Source organism: Callospermophilus lateralis, chromosome 18 (genome assembly GCF_048772815.1).
Source record: "Callospermophilus lateralis isolate mCalLat2 chromosome 18, mCalLat2.hap1, whole genome shotgun sequence".
Classification (NCBI taxonomy): Eukaryota; Metazoa; Chordata; class Mammalia; order Rodentia; family Sciuridae; genus Callospermophilus; species Callospermophilus lateralis.
Window position 1 is genome coordinate 32941300 of NC_135322.1, and position 18602 is coordinate 32959901.

At 32.9% G+C, this 18602-nt stretch overlaps 1 protein-coding gene across 1 annotated transcript in view; it reads left to right on the forward strand.

The window, feature by feature from the left end:
- Lonp2 (lon peptidase 2, peroxisomal) overlaps positions 1–18602 on the forward strand; it is a 96505-nt gene that overhangs the window by 33082 nt on the left and 44821 nt on the right. Inside the window, exons 8-10 of the mRNA XM_076837795.2 lie at positions 7526–7667; positions 16265–16415; positions 18412–18538. Of these exons, the coding sequence (XP_076693910.1) occupies positions 7526–7667; positions 16265–16415; positions 18412–18538 (420 nt within the window). The remainder of the gene's footprint in view (positions 1–7525; positions 7668–16264; positions 16416–18411; positions 18539–18602) is intronic.

Sequence of the window (18602 nt, forward strand, 5' to 3'; positions counted from 1 at the left end):
ACTTGATTTATACCTTACATTGTTTTAGTTATTTTTTTCTTATCTGTAGCTTAGTTTTGTATATGTATTTGATGAGATTTAGAGAATCAGTTTGTGGCATTAATGTTATGAGGGAGTGGTATAATAAGCATTTGACATGTAGGTAATTTGTTCTTATTTCTTTCTATAATTGTATTGATTATTCTGAAGGGTTTGGAAAGGCACCCAGTATATGACATACAGTAAGCATCACTAAAAATTAACCTCATTATTATTTTAATTCTAAATTCATAGGGAATAAGTCTGGATTTATATAGTTTGGTATGATTTTTGATAGACCTTAAGCTGATTTTTAAGTTGCATTCTAAAATATTTATTCTATTTTCAGCATTACTATTTAATTTATGTGACAGAATTGTGAAAATGTATTTGTCTATTACCTGGTGGTAGAGAATGTATACTGTCATGGGTCTCATCACTTCTTAAGAATAAAAATTGTTGGATTTAAACAGATCTCCTTTTAAACTCTTTACTGACATTTAAGTGTGTTCATTTTTTCAAGTAAGTATATTTTTGTGTGTGTAATACTAAATCTAAAGAAAATAAGAATTTACTTTTTAAGTCTTTTGTAAAAGGAACTTGTGTTAGGTTCACCACTGCTTAAAATATTTGTGAATATAAACAGTTTAGAAATGTATGGCTTGCATAGAGATTATGATTATTGCCAAATCATTCCATTGAACCTGATATTAGATTAACCTTCTTGGAAACTATTCCTTAACCATCCCTGTTTAGATGTTTCATTAAACACTACACAGCCTATCCTTGTGCTATTAAAAATGATCACTCACCTCTCTGCTAAATTATTAAAGCCTGGTGAAAAAATTTTATTTGAAAATCTATTTGAAGGAGCATGGAGAGTAGTGTGTGGTTGTTGAGGAATGAAGAGGGTGAGGGAAGAGTATGCATTCATGTCAGAGTAATGAATTGAAGGTGACTAAGAGCAGGGGAGAAAGAACAGTGGAGGATTATAGCACAGCCATGGGTGGCATCTGTGGGAACATGTAGTTCCATGTGACAGTTGAGGCATTTTGGAAACACCCAGGTCTTGGCATTTGAGTACTGGTCACATGCTCACAATTAGAGTTCATGAAAAGTTTTATTTTTCCTTAGCCTCTGAGTAGGCACCACTGTTCTGCAGTCTTAAAATAGCCAAGGAGAAACAGAGCTGCTTTATGTCATCTTCCTTGCTTATTCTCCTGATTTTATCACTCACTGTCCTTATTTTCCCATGCATGAAACACCAGCCATTTGCTAGAAGTACCTGTTTATGTAAAGGAAGGTGCTAGTAGGGAATGGATGTTAAAAACAATGGAAGATATATATTTAAGTGATAATAAGGTAGAAGAAGAGGAAAAAAGGAAAGGCTTCGTTTACAATTAAATATTAAACTGGAAAAATAATAATGACCTGACTAAACATTGGCCCATTGTGTTTCTTTGTATTATTCTGAATAACTTAAAAAGGAAAAATAGGCTAATGCTTAGTTCCATATTAACCCATACAGTTTTTCAGTCTTCTCAACATTTCACATTTGGTTTTATCATCATTGGATTTTTTCTGTCTGCTTTTTAATGTTCCCATCTATCAGATTTTAAACTGAAGTTTTTATATTTAAATATTCCATTCAAATAATTTAAACCAGTTCACAGAAATTCAATATAAAATAACTTTTTTAAGTTGAAATTTGATGAAATTTGTTTTCATTCTTTGTTCTTTGGTTAAAAAAATACTATTGCTATGATATGTCTGAATCCCTGTTTCTATTAACTCTTTGGAGGAAATTTACCAGCTGTTTGTTTAGGTAATGAAAGTATATCATTGTAGGGAATCATTGACTTAATTTTTAAACAAGATGAGAAGAAAAACAGTCTTGTGATTTCCTTGTTGATAAATTTTCATATGCAACCCAAAATGGTGAAGTTATAAGTTAACAGTTTCATTATTAGACTCTAAAAGGGAAAAAATAACTTTAGTAGCAAATGTTTAACATTTTTTAATATAGTATAACAGACATATAATGATTTACTTACTATTCTCCTTACGACCAAGTATTTGCATATAACTCTTTTTTGCCTCTCTAAAACAAGTTTATTTTAAGGCCCCAACCCACATTTCCTCCATTAATTAAAATGAGTAATGATCTTTCTCTTCTCTAAATTAGCCATGTATTGTCTATTTTGCTCCTTTGCTGATTAAACAATATAGACCTCTGGCATTTCTAACATCTATGGAGATAAAACATAAATCCAGTGAGCATCTAGAATCTGGAAACCTTTCAGCTGCTCCAATATCCAAACCTTTTTGAGCACTGATATGATGCCCCTAGTGGAAAATTCCACACCTGACATCATGTGATGGGTCTAAGTCAAAAAGAAGGTGCACTAAAAGTATTATACAAAATTTGCCAGGTGCAGTGGTACATACCTATAATCCCAGCCACTTAGTGGGCAAAAACAGTAGGATCACAAGTTTGAGGCCAACCTGGGGACTTAGCTCAGTGATAGAGTGCTCCTGGGTAATTACCCCCAGTAATGAGTAAGGGAGAATTTTATATATATATATGTGTGTGTGTGTGTGTGTGTGTGTGTGTGTGTGTAATTATCATTAGGCTATGAAAAAGTACTTGTGAAACATAGATTAATTTCATGTTTGAATTTGGGGTCTTATTCCCTAGATATCTTGTTATATATATATGCAAGTAGTCCAAAATCCAAAAAGATTCAAAATCTGAAACACTTCAAATAAGGGATACTGAGCCTATATATAAAAAGTTTAACCTCTGTATGGCAGAGTGCTCTCTCGCTCGCGCGTGTGTTTTCTCTCTCTCTCTCCACACACACACACACACACACACACACACACACATATATACTCACATACACATATAATTTTTTTTTATTTTAGGGGATATTGTGTGTGTGTGTGTGTGTGTGTGTGTGTGTGTGTATATGAATACATATATATATATTTTGGATTATGTTAGATTTGGAAATATTTAAGTATGATCAGACTAAGATAATTGATTACCATAAGGCAGTAAAATAGATGATATTTTAATTTTCCATAGTTTTTTTTGAAGCATAAACCAAACTATCTTTTGGAAAATAAAAAATGCTGATCTTATAATTAATATTTTTGAACTATTTAGAAAGTTTGGTTTTGTATATCTTATATGCTAGTTGAATAGTCATGATAAATCTATTAAGCCTGAGGAAATAATAAGAAAAATATGAATTTATGTATTTTTCTTTTGAAAAAAATAATAATTTTGCTTTTATGTTTATATATTTAAATGCATTTAAATTTTTAAGCCTTTTTCATTCTATTTTAACTGGTATATTAAAACATACAAATTGCCTACATTAACGGGATAGCATTGTAATGTTCTAACAGAATGTGTATATTTTTAAAATAATGTTTTTACTTCAACTGGAGGAAGAATTTCTAGGTAATCATATTCAGGTTTAAAAATAAGTCATTGAAGTGATATACTTTGTATAAACATAATGCTATGTTGCTTTTTTATTTGCTATATTTTGAGAAATAAAATATAGAAAAGACTAATATTTGTCCTTTTTCTGTTGATTGTACAATTTTATTATTTTATTTTTTTAAATACATGAGAGCAGAATGTATTACAATTCTTATTATACATATAGAGCACAAATTTTCAGATGTTTGTATAAAGTATGTTCACGCCTAATATTTGCCCTTTAAAAAGTCATAGTTTGTAAAAGATTACCACTTTCATTTATTTCCTACTTATGTAGTTTCTTAGGAGAATATTTTGGTATATTAATTAGGTAAGAAATGGTTGCAGTTATTTGGTGATATTGAAAGAGAACATTTTCATTTTGTGTATTGCAACATTTTGCACCATCTGATTTCATACTCTATGGATTTATTCAAAATATAATCTTTTCAGTCAGTGAATTACATTCTTCCATAACTTCTGATAAAACCTAATCGAAAAATGTGTTAAAACAAATTCAATGTAGATAAGACATTGTCTACTACATTTCTAGAGCAGTTTCTGAAAAACTAGAAGTTTTTCTTTTAATAAATAAGTATTAAATCTTTTCATTAAATAATTAGTTATCTAGGTAGTTAACACTAGATCAGTAATTTTTATTTCTTCTGATTTTAGGAAAAAATATCCTTTCAGGAGAGGCTTAAATCATTAAATAATCGATCAAACGTACCACCTTTTTAGAATCAAATTATTAATAAAAGACGGCACATTCATGTATTTCTTAGCTTGGGTATTCTTTACTTCGATATGAAGTCACAGTATAGACATTCTTAATAGCTTATGGACTCAGTGGTAATGACTGTCTTTGTGCTTTGACCTCTATGCTAGTGGTGCATATTTGGGAGATGTCACCTGTGATTGAGGAACATTAAGGACATTGAGTACACTTGGTGCTATAAAAATATATTTGTAATAGTTACTTTCATAAAGCAGAAGTTTTCATGGGACTCAGATTCAGATGTACTGATTTCTGTTTTTGTACTTTTTCCAAGAAAACAAAATTAGTCTTTTAAGTAGCTGGAAAAATAAAAATTAACATTGAAATTAACAATTAATAATTAACATTGGTGTTTATTATGTGTTTTATGTTTGTTTTCTCATACAGCCTATGAAATTGGCACTGTTGTTTCAATTTTATAGATAAGGAAACTGAGACTTTGGTCAAGTAATTTATCCAAAGTAGCATTCAAACGTTTTGTTTTGTTTAATTTAAAGACAGGGCCTTGCTAAGTTGCTGAGGCTAGCTTTAAACTCTCGATCCTCCTGCCTCAACCTCCCAAACCTCTGGGATTGATCACAGGCATATGCCACCACACTTGGCAGCACTCAAATGCTTTTAGCACCTTAACAATTGTGGTAGAAAGATGCTTTGGGTTGATTGCATAATGGATCTCGTGGAGAACAACGTTATAGCTCTCTATCCAGCATCTACTCGATAATAATATCCTATTGCTGTCATCAAGTGTCCACTTGGTGTCCTCTTTAGAAGAGTTAGTTATAATTCTCATGAGTAAAAACTAGGTCATTAGGTAGGTAAGCATCAGAAGAACTGTAGGGTCAGTAAAAGCTGTAGGTATTTATTCGATCACTTTGTGAGGGGTGGTCAGAAAGCTTTCTTAGAATTGTGATTTAGGCAGGGAGAGTAAGAGAAGTGTTTTAGTCAGATTTTTGTAACTATAATGAAATACCTGAGGCAAGCTACTAATAAAGAAAAGAGTTTTTAGCTCTTAGTTTTGGAGTCTAAAAAGGCCAAACCACATCCTATAGACCTTTTGAGGATTCCTCCTATTTGCTATACCTCATGGTGGATTACAATGGTAAGAGCACTTGTGGGAGCAAGGAATTATATTGCAAACAGGAAGCAGAGAGTGTTATAACAACTTTTACAAGAACTAACTCAGAGTTCCATAAGAAATATCTTAATCCCTTTCAAGGACATACCCCACTCCCAATGTCTTCCTACTAGGCACCACCTTCTAAATACCACCATCCTGAGACCAAGTGGACCTTCTTGAATACTCAGACCATTCCATATCATAGTAGACAGGAAGACACCATATTAACAAAGGTAGAAAACCCTGAGGGGTATAATAGAGTCTTGATTGTGAATGAAACAAGAGAGTAACAGAAGCAAGTTGGGAAAACCTGGTAGGAGCTAGATTGTGAAGAGCCCTTGAATTCTAAACAAAGTTTAGAATTTTGTTCTGTAGGATCTGGGAAGCAGTGGGAAGTTCAGGAAAAATTGCTTGTTTATAGTTCTAATATCTAGATTTCCACTTCTCTAAAAAGGGTTTTAAAAATATTATTTTCTCTCCATGACCTTAGGTTTAGACTGGTGAGGCTACCTATCAAAAAAGGAAAGGAAAAGTAATTAATGCAACAAAATATGGCTCACAGAGGCTTTGAGATTTAAAAGAAAATGTCTCTTTTTTTACCACTCTTAAAATGAGTAATAGCAAATGTGTAAGTTCTCTAGAGTTATAATTTGAAAGAGTTTATTATTTTCATATCTTGTCTTTCCTGTTTCCTGTTCTGAATTTTTTGTTTGTTTGTTTTTGTTTTTGTTTAATGGTGCTGGGACTTGAATCCAGGGCATTGCACATGCTAGGCAAGTGTGTTACCACTGACTTACAACCCCAGCCCCATCCTGAAATCTTGAATGTGCTAATTTCTTATTATAATAGGTCAAACAGGACAACGTTTATTGTATCTGGTTCCAGTGCCTTAGTCACCTGCTCTGGATGAAAGGCATTCCCACGACATTTTTAAGGCTTTCTTGTCTTTTCAAAGGTCACTCTATTTATTCTGTCCTACTTTATACCAGTCATGTGGCAGAATTGAGGCTTGCTCTGTGAATCGGCTTTGTGTGGATCATGAGATAACTGCTGCTGTTCCATTTATCATTGGTCATTTTCTTCTAGGCAGTCAGCATTTTATGCCTTTTCAGAAACAGCATTTGCTTTGCACCTGACTTAGACAGTAAGGGTGTAATTAAAAATTAATTAATTGTTGCTTCAAATAAAGTTTTACCAGCTTTGTAACCGTAGTGACACTTTCTTTTAGTAAATATATTTGTTTTTATTTCATACCACACTCTACATCTGTCATAATTATGTAGATTGTCCTTATTCAAGTATGATAAAACAGCTTCTAAAATTTTAATGTTCAACAAAATATCTGGCAGAATTTTGTTATGCCACCTAATACATATGTGATGTATATAGTTCAGAAATCCAAAATAATGGAATTTTGACATAAATATTGTTGATCTCAGACCCTCTTACTACAACTAACAACAGATTGTTACATTTCAAAGGTAATTATTATCTTTGAAAGTTTGGAGTTTTTCTAATTTGTTTGTTGTTCATTATTTATTATGGCCGAGGGGGTCCACCTTCTGAGTGACCCTTTGAGCCCATTTTTAGTCTCCTTCACGAAGATGATGTTTTAGCCAGTCCTAGGGCAGCTCTTTCAGTATGCAAAATGGTTGTTATATTGGAGCAAAAGGGTGCTCTGGAAAACCATGAGAGTTTTAGGAACTAAAACTAAATTCACAGGGACACTGGACATTTTGGAATCTCAGATGAACAGCCAAAACTGTGTGGATTAAGTGTGGTGTTTTTCCTGTTTTACTAAATGCAAAAACAAGATACAGTTCTTCTAATATCATGGTCAGCTTGTAGCCAGAATTAAGTAGAAAATAAGAATTGAATCTAATAATTTTTGATGTACCGTAATACATCAAAAAAAGAGAGCTCTTAGAAAATAAAAATTGAATCTAATAATTTTTGATGAACCATAATACATAAAAAAAAAAAAGAGAGAGAGAGCTCTTTGGTATGCTGTGGTGAAGCTGAATTACTTCTGTACAGGCCTCAAGTTTGATTTCTAAGTGATATTGTTCTTTCCTCCTCATCTCATGGTTGTAAATTTGCTGCCTTCTTTCTCTAGGCGAACCTATGTTGGCAGTATGCCTGGTCGTATAATCAATGGCTTGAAGACTGTTGGAGTTAATAATCCCGTGTTCCTATTAGATGAGGTTGACAAACTGGGGAAAAGTCTGCAGGGTGACCCTGCAGCAGCTTTGCTTGAGGTAAGTTTTAGAAAATTCCCTATTTATGATCACACTTAGAGCGTGAATGAGAGTAGATCATATCTGCGTAATATTCACATTGGTGTGTGATCAGTTATGGGAACTGTTTGATATAGCCTAAAATTCGAAGCAATTTGACAGCTAAATAAAAATGTTTTGGATATTTCTTTCTTTTCATTCTGATAAGTCTTTTCATTTCTTTTTTCTTTTTTTTTTTTATATTAACTAGCTTACCAAAATTTTCTACAGAGATCAGTAATTCTATAAGGTTATGACCAAAAGCATCAAAGGAATCTTCTCCCTGAGTCCTCCATTTCCTATTCCTATTCAGTTCCATTTTTTCAAATAGTTTGTATATATTGCTATGTTTGAATTTTCAACTTTAGGCATTATTTGTAATCTCCCTCTGTAGGAGTTGAAGATTTTTGCCTTTTTTCTTCTCTTTTACCCCTAATGTATCATTTTATACTCCAAATCTTTCATTATAGAGTTTATCTTTTTTATTGTCACTATTAAGTATTTACATTTATATTATCATGTAAATTTTTTTCACAATTGATCATTTTTCCTTTCCTGATCCTTTTTTTGTTTTTCTGTACATGTTTTTGAAGATCTACTTGACTTGTTTCTTCTGTTTACTTTTTCTAGTTGTCTTGTTCTTCTTTTAGGACATTCAAACATTTTAGGTTCTCTATCAATTTTATCTTCGTAAAGCTTCCAATCTGAACTGGTTGTTTCCTTCATCTGGTGCATGGCTATCTTCGTAGGATCTTTCTCCACTTCCCACCATGTTTGATTTCCTGTCTCCTACATTCTATGTCTCTTTCCTGGTTTATTCCCTCTTTTTTTTGTTTTGTTTAATGTTGATGACTTCTATAAAGTTTACGTGGGTAAATATTAGTAGATTTTTCATTCCAAAATATTTTTGTGTCTCTCATATTTGATTGGTAGTTTGAGTTCAGAATTTGAGTTGGAAACAATTTCTCTGCAGAATTTTACTTTGCCTTCATTGTTTCCTGGCTACTGGTATTGCTGTTGATAAAACTGAATCATGTTCTGATCCTTTTTTTACTCTTTGAAAACTTTTAGGACCTTTCTTTTGTCTATGTGCTGAAATTTTGCAGTAATCTAGGATGCCTTGATATGAGTCTCTTTTTATCCATTTTGTTGATGTTTTAAAGAGGCTTTGAATTCTTAATCTTTATTTCTGGAAAATCTTCTCAAATTCTTTAGTTGATGATTCTTTTCCCCTCACATTTTTTTGGAACTCCTACTGCTTAGATATTAGATCTTTAATTGTGTTATCTTTTCTCTCTTTTATTTGTTGCTCTACTTTCTGTGCAGACTTCCTCAGCTTCATCTTTAAAAACCCTCTATGTGTTTTTCAGAAACTTCTGTTTTTACTTCTCTGCATATTACTTTATAGTACCCTGCTCTCCATTTGGTAGTTGTAACACATCCTTTAACCTCTGTGAGAAAGCCACTGATAGATTTTTTGCTTTTTAAATTTCCCTTTACTTTAATCTGCTTTTATCTGCTTAGGTTTTGTATCTTTTATGTTAGAGTCTTTCGTTAACCCTCTGGAAATTCCTTAGTTGTTTATGTATTCATATTTAAAAGTGAGCAATAAAAAATCTGACTGGAAACTGTGAGCACAGGGATAGGGCTTATTGACTTTGAATTTCACAATTGCTTTTCTCTTTGGGCTGTTTGGTTGAGGAACCTCTTGTCAGTAACTTTATGTCTTTCTTCTTAGCTGTTTAAATCGGCTAGCCCTCTGGAAACCTAGTTGGGGGAGAAAGATTGGGAGTGAGGTAGTATCCCAGTTCCACTTGTGCTTGAGCTCCTTTGCCTGAGGCCTTGTTCTCACAAAAGTGCCTGCTCTTCTCAGTTGTGCCCCTTGTCCCCTGTGCAGAGAGCCACTGTTTTATGTCCTTAAGAAAATAAACCTCCCGTATTTTGCTGGGGTCGGGGAAGGGATGTGAGACCTGATTGCTTGGTAAATCACTTCAGCCAGTCTTCTTTATCTTATTGCCTTTTACTTTGAAAGTTTTTATTTTTTACTGTTCATTTCCTTGCTTTTAGTTCCCTTAGGCTTCCTGTTTCTTCTCTGCTTTTCTAATGTTAGAACAGGATGGCCTCAGGCATGTGTATTAGAAGCAAGGAGAGCATACATTTTAGTTTGCCTGGAACAGTCTTGGATAATGCCTAATTATTAATTGCACTCCATTTTAGTCTTAGAAGTGGGTTCTGCGGGGCAATAAAAAATACAATTATCCTACTTAAAAGCTCCTAATTTGGACATGAGGGCTAATTTTGTTTGGTTTTGTTCATTTTTAATCATACAATAATTATTCTGGTTCAGTAACTGGTTTACTCTGCAGTATTATGAACAATAAAATAATGAACATTATTTCAGATTTTAGTGCTTTCTTAGGTAATACCTTTGGGCTTTTAGTTTAATTGACATTGGTACATTTGTCAGATAATCTGACAGATCCTCCAATTAAACATTTGTAACTATCTTTTCAAAACAAATTTTACACTAATTCACTAATACTTAAGTTTCTCAACAAATTGCATTTGGAAGTCTAAAGAAGTCCCTCAAATAGAGCTTTATAAGTAGTGGGAAATGATTAAGTTCCCAATCTGTTTGGTTGTTTGCAGTATATTTTAAATTGTCACCAAGTATAATGTTTGTAGGTTTTATCATTGATAAATGATTTTTTTTTCTAATATCCATCTTGATACTCACTGTTTTGGCAGTTGATTTAAAGTAGAATGCTACTAGGAGTTTGGAAGAGCCAAGAGGGTAGATTTAAGCTTTCCACATAGAAAACTTTTTACAATAAAGACATCTAGTCTGGGCATGGTGGTACCTATAATCCTAGTGGCTCTGGAAGGTGAGGTAGGAGAATCACAAGTTCAAAGCCAGTCCCAGCAGCTTAGTGAGACCCTAAACAACTTAGTGAGACTCTGTCTCAAAAATAAAAAATAAAAAGGGCTGGGGATGTAGCTCAGTGGTTAAGCTCCCCTGAGTTCAATCCCTGGTACAAACAAAAACAACATCTAGATATTATTTTTAAATATTTAAAAAATTTTTAAATATTTTTAAAATTTCTTTACATTATTAACCTAGAGTAGTTACTCTGAATAAATTAAAGAATCAACTTATTTTGCCTATAGATTCTTTTTTTTTAAATATTTTTTTAGTTGTTGATAGACCTTTATTTTATTTATTTATATGCAGTGCTGAGAATTGAACCCAGCACCTCACACATGCCAGGGAAGCACACTACCACTGAGCCACAGCCCTAACCCTGCCTATAGATTCTTATTGTCTTCATGTTTATTGATAAGACATGCCCATTTCCTTGAGTTTCCATGGAATTGTTGTTTATGTAAAATAGAATGTATTTCCAGCTAAGTGTTGTCCAAAAGGATATTCAAAATATAGATATCATCTTTTGAAAATTTAATAGATAAAAATAGGTATAACTATTTAATAAACAAATAATGGTAAACAGTAGAGTTCAAACAAGTCTGTTATTGAATAGCATTTAGAAGTAAGGAAATTCCTTTTAAGTAATAGACTTGAAATTACAGAATTATTTTCTTACCAGATTTTATCATGTTTATAATTGATATATGTTCACATTTAGTTATTAAATAAAACTGCATTTATGAAATATTTTTGTGTGAATGGGCAAGTAAAATGCACAAATACTTTACCAATTTTCTATATAGATGGTGATACTTACAGTTCTAAATAATATATATTCCCCCCCAAATGGAGAAGTCAATGGTCAGACGTAGTAAACTTTTTTCTTTAAAACTAAAGTAAAAACTTCTAATTTTAATTAGAATTAAATTTAATTAGAATTACATAATATATTATCTTAGTAATTAGATCAAGTAGTATATTTACTAATTAGATAAAACCTATGTATGATCTTCCAGTTTAAGTTATTCAGCTATTGTCAAAGAATGTCATTGAAGAGGGACTTGGGAGTCTTCTAATCCAACTCATCCTTTTATAGATGAAAAATTTGAAGCCAAATATATTATCTTAAATTTTCATTTTACTTCATTTGTATAGATGGTCTTCAACTTATGTGGCTTGACTTATAGTTTTTCAAATTTATTATGATACAAGAGTGATAAGCATTCAGTGGAAACCATACTTTGAATTTTGATATTTTCTCAGATTAGCAATATATGGTATGATACTCTCTGGAGATGCTGGGGAGCAGCAGTAGACTCGCTCCCAGTTAACTACCTGATCATAAGAGTAAACGACTGATACTCTACAGTGTACTGTGTTGCTAAGCTATGATGTTTGTTGAGTTAGGTATATGAAATGCATTTTCCACTTAAAATATTTGCAACTTATGATATGCTTATCAGGAAATAACCCATTGTAAGTCAAGGAGCTTCTATATTTACATATGAATTCTAAAAATTCTAGTAAAACTATCTTAAATAATGATATTACAAGAAAAATATTAAAATTATCCTTTTTGTTTCCTTCCTTTCTCTCTCTACCTTATCAGATTAGGGGGAAACAGTGATTGAATATGACCATGAGCCCAGAAAATAAAAGATCAAGCACATGTATCCATGTAAAACTTATGCCAGTTAAACAAATATGCCCAGGATTTGCACAAATATCCGTATACCACTCTTCCAATTTTTATTGATAAGCAGTACAAGAAAATTTTAAGAAAAACTTAAAATTATAAGATAATCAACTAACTTATTTTTTTCTGTCATTTGGAAAAAAAAGGTTAACACTATTCAGTATTCAATTTGTTGTATAATATAGTCAGGAAATGAATTATTTGTGAAAAAGAAATATGGGAACCCCTATCAATGGTCAGCTCCATTTCATCTTTCCATAAAATGAATTGTTTTTATTTTATACAGACATTTGAAATTAGGAAGACGTACAACTTAAATGACAAAAATCTTAATAATAGAATTTAAATCTACTTTATTATGTTGCACAGCATTCCTAACTCTACATATTATCAGAATTTGCAGTCTATCTCAGAAAGGTACCAGATAGGACACATTCAGGAATAAAGGATTCATGGCAAAGAGCAAGTAGTAGGAAGTGAAGTAAGGATTGGATTAAGAGCTGGCAAAAATTTGGATGCAATGTATCAGATCATCCAGGCCACTCCACTGTTATGGAGCTGACCCATTTATTTCTTGCCACCAGCTCCTGAAGGGCGTGTCCATCTGTAGATTTTTTCCTATGTAGCTCACAGGCTTTTGTGTCACATGTAAATGTACTCGTGGGTCTTTAGCAGATAAGGAGTTCATCTATTTATTTCAAAGGTTCATGGCATACATTTTTTTTCTTTCAGCGGGGGACAAGTCATCTTCTTCATTTTGGGGGATGGTTCTGGGGATTGAACCCAGGGCCTTGTACATGTGAGACAAGCACTCTACCAACTGAGCTATATCCCCAGCCGATTGTCTTCTTATAAGGATACCAGTTGTATTGAATTAGGGCTTCATTCTTAAACTCATTACACCTTAATTATCTCCTTAAAGTTTCTCAGATAGTTACATTGGGGGTTAGGGTGCACTATTCAATCCATAACAAAGGAAGTGTACTATATAGCTCTCCATACACACTAATGTGGTTATCAACACTTATTTTGGAAATTAAAGTGTCAACTCTTTTATCATTTTTCTCTTATTGTTCATATGTTTACATATATTATCTTTAATGTTATTTTTGCAGTAATATTTTTAAACCACTCCATTTTTCCATTTTCATGTATAAGAACACTTGATCAGGCACATATGGACCAGTCTGTGAGTTACAGTGAAAGCTGATTTGCATGGGCACTACAATCAGCCTTTCACATAACAGAATTTCTATCCTTTTCTTACTTATCTCACATATATGATGTGTATACCAAGGGAGGCCATAGCTTTTATTTATATATTATTTTAAAAGATAATTTCTTTCTGGTATTTTTAGATAAATGTGGATGAATATTCATATGAATAGTTTCTTCTTGCCCTTAGGGTGGGTCATTTTCTACTGTTCTAAACAGATAAATACAAATGTGATCTCAATTGAGAGTGGATTCACAGGTGTTCATTTTGTTGTGCTTCATTTATATACATTACATATTTTCTGTGCATTCTAAATTTTGAAGATATTGAAGCCAATTTCAGACATCATGTGTTACAAATATTTCAGTTTCTAACTCTCAAAGGCATAGATTGTTACAAAACATAACCATATTACCATATCTAAAGTCACTACAGTCATCTGTAATAAGCAGAGGATATTCCTGGATTGCCTACAAACATCAGTTGTTCTTCCCTTAGTAAAATTATCATTGAAGGACAGTTCTTGGTAGACACCCTCTCACATCTCACCCCCACCCCCAGCTGGACTCCCATGTTTCTAGGAATATGGTGTCATATCAAAGATCCTTCCATTCCAGACATACTTTATTAGGTGAGAATTATAACTCTAGGATTGAAAGAGAAGGCCTTTTAATTGGGAAGAAGAGAGAAAAAAATAGGTCTAATCAGTTTGGAAACCAGACCATGTATGAGGGTGAACTGGGCAATGGAAACGCTAGTTCTGAATGTGGAGTAAGAAGCAGAGATTTATTGACTTCGAGGTTTTTTGATTGTTTGTTTGTTTTTCCATTCCTGGAAATTGAACTCAGAGGTGGTGTATCAATGAGCTAAATTCCCATCCCTTTTGTGTGTGTGTGTGTGTGTGTGTGTGTGTGTGTGTGTGTTTTGAGAAAAGGTCTTGCTAAGTTGCTGAGGCTGACCTTGCACTTGTGATCCTCCTGCTTCAGCCTCCTGAATCACTGGGATTACAGGTGTGCACCACTGCACCTGATTGATGGCTTCAATGTTCTTAGAGAAATTTTTGTCCCTTGATGGACTCATCAAATTGCCTTGAGTCTTCATATGAATAATGTTCGCTAGAAATTCATCTTTAGTGGTAGAATATCGATCAGTATTTCTGATACTGTTTAAAGTCTGCATTTCTTGTGTTTACCTCAACAAAAAAAAAAATGAAGGTAGACAAATTGGACATCACTAATTTTATCTCCTCATAACTTAAATATAACTATAATGCACTTTAAAAAATTTTATGCATATTTCAGAAACATTGCTTTAGTGATTTTTCTACTTAAAAAAAACAGTAGATTTAAATATATTTAAGAACAGAGTGTAATTTTTGCTTCTTTGTGCTTCAAAATTTAAGGGAAAAAAAATTACTTCACCTGAACTGACAGATAATTGATAGTAAGATTACTTTTAATTTTTCACTGAACTGAGTTTTCTTTGATGTCTTGGAAATTCCTTTCTTTAACATCAAACATGATTTAGTTTTGTAAAATTAGTCTTCTGGGATATGTTATGTAGATAAACATGAATAATAAGAAAAACTTTTTAATAATGAATGTCTAATAGAATTTAAGATTATAAGCAAAGAGCTTAGAATTAAGGGTAACTATGTTTTTTAAAAGGGAATCAGGGAAAGGCTGCTTTTATAGTAAAATTATAGTAAATATTTAAATTGGATTATTTCCCTTTTGAGTATGTATATTAAACTTATTTAGAGTAATTCTGGCATAAGTGAAAGTGGTAGTGTGTTTAAGATTTAGAACATGTGGAAGGTACTTATTATTTAAGGTTCTTATGTAGGCCTGGTAAAAGTCTCTGTCTTGGGCTGGGGATGTGGCTCAAGCGGTAGCGCGCTCGCCTGGCATGCGTGTGGCCCGGATTCAGTCCTCAGCACCACATACAAACAAAGATGTTGTGTCCGCCGATAACTAAAAAATAAATATTAAAAAAATTCTCTCTCTCTCTCTCTCTCTCTCTCTCTCTCTCTCTCTCTCTCTCTTTAAAAAAAAAAAAAGTCTCTGTCTATAACTTGAAGCATGTTAGCAGTAACCTAAAGAAGATACAGCCTCTAATATACAGTTGATTTTCTTAAGAATCTAATTGTTAAATTAAAATTTGTAAAGATTTGTTGATTTTACTATAAGCAGAAAGATTGTGCTTTAAGGCATTTTTAAGTTAATTTTTTGCTGTGTTAAATTAGAATATAGCAACATGGTAATTTTCATTAGTTGAATCTTATTTGGAATTTCCCTTTCAGTTAAAGAATTGATACCAGACTTTCTGATAATGTTTGCAGAGGGATATACTTACTATTATTAACTAAGAATTTCAAAATACTCTGCACATTTACTTTATATTCCTATAGCAGTTTGGATAGTGTGTGCTGCCAAACTGGTTCTTCAGGATTGACTGACTACTTGTAATGGCCACATGATGAGTTATTAATAAATAGATTTAAGAACAGAGTGTAATTTTTGCTTCTTTGTGCTTGACACTGAACATGTTACATTATTAAAAAAGTATTTAAAGTATGGGAAATGCAAAGACTGATGCTCAGGTTTTAGTATTATACCTCTGTTTACCAAACTATATTGAGCAGAAATGTCAACCTTGCAGATATATCATATGTGTTTCAGTTTGTACAGCTTTCTACTGGACCTTCTGAATTTGTCTAAATGTTTATTGTTCTCTCCTAGGTGTTGGATCCTGAACAAAACCATAACTTCACAGATCATTATCTAAATGTGGCCTTTGACCTTTCCCAAGTTCTTTTTATAGCTACTGCCAATACCACTGCTACTATACCACCTGCCTTATTGGACAGAATGGAGATCATTCAGGTTCCAGGTACTTAATTCACAAATAAAATCATTATTTTTGACATTTCTTGCTTTTCTGAGCATACCCTTTAAAATTAGTCATGCTGTGGAATTTTGAGTAATGAAATTAATGTGCCAGTGTATAATCTTCAAAGGTTCTGAATGAGGTATATAAACCAGCTTTTTTATAGAGTTAATATCTGGGGGGCTAGATTATGGCTTAGCGGTAAAGCATTTGCCTGGCATGTGTGAAGCACTGGGTTCCATTCTTGGCATCACATGTAAATAAATAAAGGCTCATCAACAAATATATTTCTAAAAAATGTATGACAGTAAAACTTTTTGTTTGTTTATACCATAACAGGTAAGAGTACATGTATGTTCTGTAAGACATCAAGAATAAATTTTGACATGTTCAGATTTAACCTTGTTTGTATCTTAAAGTGCATGGTGCTTTTACCTTTCTCTTTAGTAGAATCTGTCAAGTAGTTACTATTTATTTATTTGTAAATAAACCCAGTGTCCTTTCACCACGGACACATCCCCAGTCCCTCTTTTGACATTTTATTTTGAAACTGGGTCTTGCTAAAATGCCCAGGTTGGCCTGGAACTTGAACTTGTGATCCTCCTGCTCAGCCTCTTAGGTTTCTGGGATTATAGGCTTGCACCACCACACCCAGTATATAAACCATGTCTTCTTCACTGGAGCGTGCAAAGATAAAATTCTGTAGTTTCTAATTCTTAAATTCTAGCTTTTTTGCAGGGGGTGGTTACTAAGGATTGAACTCAGGGGCACTCGACCACTGAACATCGAGAGCCCTGTTTTGTATTTTATTTAATTTTATTTAGAGACAGGATCTCACTGAGTTGCTTATCACCTCCTAGTTGCTGAGGCAGGAGATCTTGAGTTCAAAGAGGCTGGCTTTGAACTCAAAATCTCCTGCCTCAGCCTCCAGAGCTGCTGGGATTATAGGTGTGTGCCACTGCACCTGGCTAATTCTAGCCTTTTCACCTAATTTTAATTGCTTAGAATTATTTTGTCCAGGAGGATATAAAAAATCAGAAAGTACTGTAAAATGAAAATAGAGTAGAATCTAAATTTAATCTTCATGTATTTTTCATAGTAATCTGAAATATATTTTTACTATTTGGTGAGTGATAAGATTTCTTAATTATCTGAAAGCCCTGATGATTCCTGTAAGTAGTTTTAAAATGTGATGGAATAAAAGTCGGTTGTGTGTATTATAAGACTAAAATAAATAAATACTGCAACTCAATTGCCTGGAAACCTCAAATTAAGACCGGAAATTCGTAACTGCACTGATGTAGAGTAGAACAATCAGGGCATCTGCTGTGGGGGAGCAGGTGATGCCACCTTCTTCCTCTAGCAGATTTGGTCATCCTGTTTTTTAGCTTTTTTGGTCATTTTAACCTCCTCTTTGTATTCAAAAGTTACTTTTTCAGGTCTTATTTAAAATTTTGTTTTGTTAAACAGAAAGGATGCATTAGTTTGGGTGGAATTTTTTTCTGACAGAAATTAAAACAAATGAAGCTTTTAACTAAGAACATAAAGTCTCTTATTTTATATTTACATATTTTTCCCAGCATGTTGTTGGGGTAAAAAACTTTTATAGGAACATGTTAGTTTTCATTTTGTTGTTCAAATTTATGTTAGAGTTCTAGTAAAAAACTCCTTTGGAGTCAGTCCCTTGGAACCCACTGTTTATTTAGTTGAAATCGTGAATGTGTAAATTTTTCAAGAATGTATCAAATTATGCTAAAGGAAAAGGATGCGTTATTTTCCTATGTAAAATTTCAGAGCATTTGAGAATGAGGAGATTACTGTCTCTAAGTTTTGAGATTTGTTTGAGAAATTTTCTTGTTCTGATTATAGTATTAATTAAAGTAATACTTAAATTCATTCCAAGTACAAAATCTGTTGTATTAGCATTTGATTCACTAAAAAAGCGTGGCATTATGGGAGCTATGTGAATAATTACAGAAGAGGATTCCTTCTTTTCCAGGGTATACACAGGAGGAAAAGATAGAGATTGCCCACAGGCACTTAATCCCAAAGCAACTGGAACAACATGGGCTGACTCCTCAACAGATTCAGATCCCTCAGGTTACTACTCTTGCCATCATCACCAGGTTAGTCACCCATCCTAAGCTTCATTAATGTTTGAGCAGATTTTTTTAGTGTCTTCCCATAGTA